The 7762-nt window shown below is 41.6% G+C and overlaps 1 protein-coding gene across 1 annotated transcript; it reads left to right on the top strand.

The window, feature by feature from the left end:
• Nucleotides 1-716: 716 nt before the first annotated feature.
• On the top strand, nt 717-7494 carry XRCC6 (X-ray repair complementing defective repair in Chinese hamster cells 6; the record flags this gene model as incomplete). The annotated part of the gene is made up of 7 exons (XM_009069515.1): nt 717-903; nt 1401-1569; nt 2707-2868; nt 4134-4263; nt 4964-5064; nt 6107-6220; nt 7009-7494. Coding segments are annotated over 7 exons (1054 nt in total), but the record flags the coding sequence as incomplete, so codon positions are not given.
• Nucleotides 7495-7762: the final 268 nt, after the last annotated feature.

The raw sequence follows: 7762 nt of genomic DNA, 5'->3' as shown, positions 1-7762 counted from the left end.
TGGACTCAATGATCTTTGAGGTCTCTCAAGGCCAGGTGGTTTTTTCAAATAAATACTTTAAAAAGTATGCCGACCTGAGGTGTTGTCACTAGCATTCTTGCTTCTGCCCTCAGCTTTATTTTCCTATTCTGGGAATATTCCTCAAGCTTTCTAATAATGGAGGAGGAAGAATCCTGTACCAGTGATACCTTTTGGAAGAGTGGAGGTTTCACTGTTTTGCTCTCAGAATGTGAAGATTATCTCTGATTTTAAACCTTTACTTCTGAATTTTTCTCTGACTTCTGATTATATTTTTTTCTTAAATTGTGGTATTGTTTGTCTTGATGGGGTTCTTTTGGGGAATTTTACCTTCTGCGTGAACAGTTGTGAGAATTCAGAGGTCACACTACATTAAGCACAAGTTGAGTACCCAAATGTGAACTTGTCCTGTGCTCTGCTTGAGCACAGCTGCCCTTCAGAGTGACAGAAAAGGTAAAAGAAATATAGTAAATTATCTGTGTTCAGATAATTTTTATGACCAGAAGTGATGGCATTGAAGAGTATTTTTATACAAGTGAGATGATGACTCAAGTGATAGTGTGTTTCCAAACACACATGTAATTTGGAGGGAGGAGAACAGGAGGAGGTCAGACAAAATAAGTTACCTGAGGAGGTGACTTTCTCATGTAATAGTGATTTTCAAGGAGTCTCAAGTCTGTATCTGCTTTTTTACACAGGTTAAATCTGCATCTGAGCGATGACGTGATGCTTTCTGTTGGTGTTTACAACCTTATTCGCAAAGCTTATAAGCCATATCCAGTAAAGCTTTATCGGGAAACTAACGAACCAGTTAAAACAAAAACAAGGACGTTTAATGGAAAAACAGGCAGCTTGCTTCTACCTAATGACACAAAAAGAGCTCAGGTAATATACTGATTATGAGTCTGCTTTTTTCTGTCTCTGTGAGGTGTGTGGGAGATGCTGATTCTCCTGCTGCTTTTGTTTGTATTCCATTTGCAAGATCAGATGCAGAAATGTTTGCATCTGTATGCCCCTGGGGACAGCCTGGTCACGTTGTGAGCTCTGCAGAGTGAGAGTGGGTTGTTTCTCCAGCCTGACTGTCAAGGGAAAGCATAGCCTCTGGTGGAAATGCACTCAGGAACACAGGTCATTTCTTTCTGTAAGGCAGAACTGGGTTGTCAGAGCCTGACCCTATGTGACCCTGTGCTATTGCTGCTGCTGTCATCTTTTGATTCATTAGGAACAGAGTTTGTCCATTTTATTAAGCATACAAATGTGACTCACGAGGGGAGTTGGACCTGTTTACCAAACTAAAGGCATACTACCTTTGGGGCACTCCCCTTACCCCCCCCAGTTTTCTTCATGCTGGCAGCACTATCATCTGCTCTTCCCTGGTTTAGACATATGGAAACCGACAGATTGTGCTGGAGAAAGAGGAAACGGAAGAACTAAAGCAGTTTGGTTCTCCAGGCTTATTTCTGGTTGGCTTCAAACCACTTTCAATGCTAAAACAGCACCACCATATCAGGCCCTCGCAGTTCATCTATCCTGAGGAGTCCCTGGTGAGGGGTAAGTAGAGATAGCAAGAGAAGATTCACCACCTTGCATTAGGGTAACCAAGTGACTCATCATGTGTTTGAATGGGGATCATTCAGTGTAAAATCTTTGTCTAACTTAAAAACTTGCTAATGTTAAGTAGTGAATTAACTGTTATTGCCCCTCTCAGCTGCAGTTATTTCTGGTTTTTTTCAATAGCAGAAGAGCCAATTGGGCTTCATGTTCCAGCCATCATTACAAGCAGCTAATTGAACCATGCAGATGTAGTCACAAACTATCTGGTTTTGTCATTCATGAAGGTGAAGGAAAGCAAAGGATCCTAGTACCTGAAAAGAAGGCAAAAGTAGTTAAAAAAACCCAAAAACCAAACACCAAACCACTGAAGATAATTGCTGTTTTTAAGTCCATATCAACTAGGAGTGGAAACATAATGCTCAGGAACTATGGTTGAGTTAGCAAAACTTCATGAGCTTGTAAAGACAGAAGGAGAGGATGCTTAGCACTGCTTATTTTTCCCTTTTTATGTGTATATTAAAGTCTGCTTATCTAGAAATGTATCTCAAGCTGCAATACTAAAGAAAAACCCTCTTTCTCCTCAATCTACCAGTGGATAAAAGAGGGCTGAGTTATGACCAGATGCTTTGCAGCATCAGGCTAAAGAAGAATCTTTACGCTGGTTTCTCCAGCTTTGCAGTTTCTTGTCTGAGACACTTTACTTGTATGTCAGCCTTTTCCTGACCACCTTTTCCTGGTATAACATAAAGCAAACACGTGCCTCAGGAGAGATACTGAAATCTGAATTCTTAGTTGGTTGCTTCTGCAAAAGGTCCTATGATATGCTGCTCCTGTGATGTCCCACCAAACAGAAATAGACTTTGTAGATACCTGTTTCCAAATTTCACTGTATTTGATTGCTCGGATGCTGGTGATTTCATTTCTTCCACCAGAACTCTCACTGCTCTGGTCAGGAGAGACAGACTAACATTGTCCATTTTGAGGGTTCCCCCTTTCAAAATTTGCTTTTTTACTTCTGTGATATTGCAAGCATTTCAAAGAAGTCACAGGTTTTGAAACCGTAATGTCTAGGGTTGCATTATTGAACAAAGGACCAAAGCTGTCAGCCTGACCTGTGCAATCTCTACGTTGCAGGGAGTACAACACTATTTAATGCCTTATTGATGAAATGCTTGGAGAGGGAGATGATGATGCTGTGCAGATACATCGCTCGCCGGAACCTCCCTCCTCGCTTTGTGGCCCTGGTTCCTCAGGAGGAAGAGATGGATGAGCAGAAAGTGCAGATAGCCCCTCCAGGTATGGGAAGAGATGTCACCTTTCCCTGCACAACTGGATGCAGTCAGCATAATAGTGTCCTGTATTGAGTGAGAATACTCTTACCACTGCTCCCCTTAAAACTGGGACAGTACTTGCCAACCTCCCTTTTCTTCTGTTTTGTCATTGTAAGCATCTGATGTCGAATCTATTTGTAAAACCTCAGCTGCATCTCTGCTTGCTCTGGTATGACCTGGCTACAGTGTTTTCCCTGCCTCCTATTCCTTTTTGGCAGATTCATGTAACTGAGTTAAAAATTAAAAGCCCCTTTTTCTGGTTGGTGACTAGACAGAATGTCTTTCCCTGGATTTTATTGTATCCTTGAATATACTTTAAAGTATTAAATAAATAATGTCACATACTGAGCCTAGTGTCTCATAAGCCAGGTGGGGCAAGATTAGGGACCAAAGGCAAACTCTTGTTCTGCTTTTTCTCACCACTTTGAGGGGAAAATCATCTTCTGGGAAGTAGGGAAATAACACTGCTTGTGTACAAAGTAAAGCATTTCAGAATAATATGTGCGCAGTAACTTTACTTTCAAACAGATCTTTTTCAAGCTCGTATCCAGTAAGATGGGGAAGGAGGACTAGCTCATCTCTGTTCACCCTGGGGAAGAAAAGGTTGCGTGGAGACATCATAGCACCTTTCAGTATCTGAAGGTGCTGCAGGGTGGCTGCAGAGGGACTCTTTGTTAAGAGCTGCAGTGACAGGACAAGGGGCAATGGGTACAAATTGAAACAGGGAAAATTTAGGTTAGATATTAGGAGAAAAATTTTTCCTGTGAGAGTGGTGAGACACTGGCAGAGGTTGCCCAGGGAGGCTGTGGCTGCCTCAACCGTGGCAGTGTTCGGAGTCAGGTTGGATAAAGCCTTGAGCAACCTGTTCTGGTGGGAAGTGTCCCTGCCCATGGCAGGAGGTTGGGACTAGATGATCTGTAAGGTCCATTCCAATGCCTAAAATTCCATGATTCTATGATTTCCTGCATAAAAAGCAAGCTATCCATCTCTTAGTTATGTGTTTAGTTTGAATCTCTTTCAGAAAGCCATTAGTGATGCTGGTTATGTACATTGAGATGAGGATCAAGTGTCCTGCTGTAGGAACTAGGAAGTATTATGTATTGCTGTTGTTTACAACAAAATAGCTTGAAGTCATCAGGCTTAGATAATGAGCATCTTGGTCTTTCCCGTAAGTTATTGTTTTGAGGCTGTGTTTTTGTATAACTGTTCTCTTGCTCCCTCTCTTTACAGGTTTCCATGTCATTTTTCTGCCATATGCAGATGACAAACGGAATGTTGATTTCACAGAGAAGGTACCAGCCAGTCAAGAGCAGGTGGACAAGATGAAGGAAATAATTCAAAAACTCCGCTTCAAATACAGGTACCTGGAGATAAATAGTGTGCAGGGGGTGGCACGGGCAAGAAAGCACAGCTCTTGCTTGCTCTGCTGCACACATTGTTCAGCCATGGTGTCCACGAGATGAGGTTTTGATGTATTTTGGTAGAAATTGCTTCTCTTTGCAGTAGCTTTGTCCAAACTTTAGTCTTAATCATTCTGGATGCCCAGGCACCACAATGCTTTATATAGCACATTCTGGAGTTCTTTATAGAATTGCTCTTGTTCTCTGTGCTGTTGTCATTTGTTGCAGAGGTATCACATTTTATTGTGGTTCTGCCTCTTTATGGCAGATCAGACCTGGATGGTTTAAACTGGAGCACTTTAGAAAGAATAGTTAAGCCTTTTTTTTTGTTATAGCTTGGATAAATGCTGTGAAGTATTTTCATGGGAGATTATTCCCTAGGTATGTGGAAAGCAGCATGGCTGTTATTAAAGCAGAATGCCGCTGTCTCCTTTAGCCTTGTACAGGTTTCTAACTCTCACACACCTTTCTAATGTGGTTGATACATGACAGGATAGTGATTCAGCAGGTAAACTGAAAAGAGGAAAAGCAGTTCTAATGTGATGGATTGTTGCGTGGGAAAGAGGGAAGTTTTATTCTGAAATAAGTTGGTTGTAGATCTTCAGTGTTTTGTCTGTCGTCTTGGCAGCATACATTGACATTTTGGGGGATTTTTGACAGGACTGACAGCTTTGAGAACCCAGTTTTGCAGCAGCACTTTAGGAATCTGGAGGCTTTGGCGCTGGATATGACGGAACCAGAACAAGCTGAGGATCTTACAAGTGAGAATTATTGGTGGGTGCGAAGGGAGGTGGGGTAGAGGACTCTTGACTTTGTTCCAAGTCAAATATGTGCTACTACAAACCCAGATGTCTTTTTAAAAATATTTTAGCTCTGTGCAGTTCCACAGTGTGGAATTCTGGGCGTGTCCATTTTGAAATATCGAAGCCTTACTTTCCAGTGTTTTTAAGGTAAAGAAAAAACTGCTCACTTTACCCTCCAAAATGAAAATTGAATCACCTTTTTTCTATGGTGACGAATGTTTTCTCTGAAATTACTCTCTCCAAGATTCCCATTAATAATTCAGTGTGATAAATGGGTAGAATTAGGGGAGTTATTCTGCTGGGGGCAATGCTGCCACCTTTTGACTGTGAGAGTTTATATGTAAGACTGTCTTGTCAAGGGGTAGAAACCTGTTCCTGAAGGGGAAGTTCCTTTTTCAACATCATGTTGTACTCCTGGAATGGTGTTAGAAGAATTATTTGTCTCTTATGAAGTAATACTTAACAAATAACCTAGGTCCCTGTGCTAGATATCATGCAAATACATGGCAGAACAAGCTGTTCTGCCTCAAAGTACTCGCAGCCTTTGATAGTAATTCTGAGATCAGACCTGCTAGCAGTGCAACCAGGTAGATCTTCTGTGTCACAGAGTGGAAGTTTTGTTCTGCAGGGAAACGTGCAAGTCTGTTACATATGTATAATCATGGAATGGGTCAGGCTGGAACGGACCACACTGGGTCATCTGGTCCAACCTCTCTGCTCAAGCAGGGTCATCCTAGAGCACATGGCACAGGATTGTGACCAGACAGTTCCAGTGAGGGAGCCCAGAACTGAGCACAGTACTCCAGATGTTCAAACGCTTGATATTACCGGGAGCTATAAATTTCTCATTTGGGAATGTCATAGCACGTATTTGTATTTTGCGTGCTTACGAGACACGTGCAGACTAGTAGCTACAGAAGCACAGTTGTATCTGGTGTTGGCCTTGTTTAGATTTTCCTGTGATCACTCTGTGAGAGGGCAAATCTTTATCTTTTGCCAGTGCCAAAGTATGAACAGATGAACAGCAGGCTGGGCAGCCTGGTGGAGGAGTTTAAGCAGCTGGTTTATCCCCCTGACTACAATCCTGATGGGAAGGCTGTAAAGCGGAAACAAGGTAAGTAATGGCAATGCAGACACACAACATTGTGTCAGATTCCTGTTTAGAAGCCTCTGTGTTTTCAGTTTGTCTCATAGTTTAACAAAGCTGCTTGTGCAAGAACTCTTTTTACTGATCTCCACAATGAAGTGGATTTATACCCAGTGTTGATTCTTAGAGAGTAGAGGATATTGTGGTATCCAGTTGGAGAACTGCTGGAATGAGAAACTGCGTAGTGAAATATAGGAAGCAATGTGGGTAAGACTTCAAAATATGTGTATATAATTTTAATAACTTTGTGTTTTATGACAGAGTAGTAAAATAATGCGTGCTTTCAGTTTGTGTTGGTGAAGGAGTAAATTTTTATGCATGGGCTGTTTAGCAAGTCCAAGATGGGCAACTTTAGGGCTAAATGTGTAAGTAATGCTGAAGTACATGTGGTTTGGGAGTCTGTGAGAGTCTGCATAAAGTGAGAGTTTTGATTAGCTGAGGTCCCTGTGTAATCACTGCGTTCTGCCATCTCCATGAGTATCCCTTAAAAGTTTCATTTGGAGGGTGATCTTTCCATCAGAAAACAAAGTTTCATACTTCAGTTAGGATCACTCCTATCAATGAAATTCTACATGACTTATGTACTGAGTGACACCTGTTCCTTAAAACAAAACATGGAAACTGGGTGAGTGTGTAGGTAGCTGTTAAAGTACCATGTGCTAGTGCCCATTAACTGTGGTATGTATAAGAAACATTGCTGTCTTTCTATTAAGAAACTTTAAAAAATCTTTGTGATCTAAAATTTATCGTTCTAGCTTCTGACAGTCAAGCTGAAAAGAAGCCCAAGATAGAAGTCTCAAAAGATGAGCTGTGGCATCATGTGCAGAAGGGCACTCTAGGCAAGCTCACTGTACCTGTTCTGAAGGATGCATGCAGGCTTTTGGGGCTGAAGGGTGGAGGCAAGAAGCAGGAGCTCATGGATGCTTTAATTAAATACTTTAATTAGCGCTAAGCAGGAGCAGAAGGTGCTGGTTGACTTTTGTCTGCTTAGAATTTTGGCTGTCTTACATGGATTCCATGTCTGTCTAACTTTGCAATAGAAGAGAAGGTAACAAAATGTTGCTCTGTGTAGCAGTGGAAAACTTTTTACTCTTAGTTGTGAAACATCTCTGCAAAGTTGGATTCTGTTGACAGTAGCCAAAGGCAGAATTCTCTGCCAACTCAGGTCACCCACTGCCTGTGAGCAGAGTTGTACCTTCCTGGTTCTTAATAAAAGTTATTTTGGATTTCTTACTTTGCAACACTGACTATACCATCTTTGCATCATAAAGACAGCAAAACTCGCTTCAGTATAAGAAAACAGAATTATCTCTGTTAGTGGCACCAGATGTATTCAAGCAGCAGGTTGAGTCTGTGTCCTAACAGAGGGTATAAATGTGGGATATGACTCTCCTGCTCTCCAAAACAGACAGTATCAGTAGCAGTAATCAAATAGGATTCTTTTCCACCATCGGCATTATAAAGATTACCAGCAGGTCATAAAGGGAGAAAATCATTACTGGGAAGCAG

This window comes from Acanthisitta chloris, unplaced genomic scaffold (genome assembly GCF_000695815.1).
Source record: "Acanthisitta chloris isolate BGI_N310 unplaced genomic scaffold, ASM69581v1 scaffold39320, whole genome shotgun sequence".
NCBI lineage: Eukaryota > Metazoa > Chordata > Aves > Passeriformes > Acanthisittidae > Acanthisitta > Acanthisitta chloris.
This window is presented reverse-complemented; position numbering and strand designations above follow the sequence as displayed.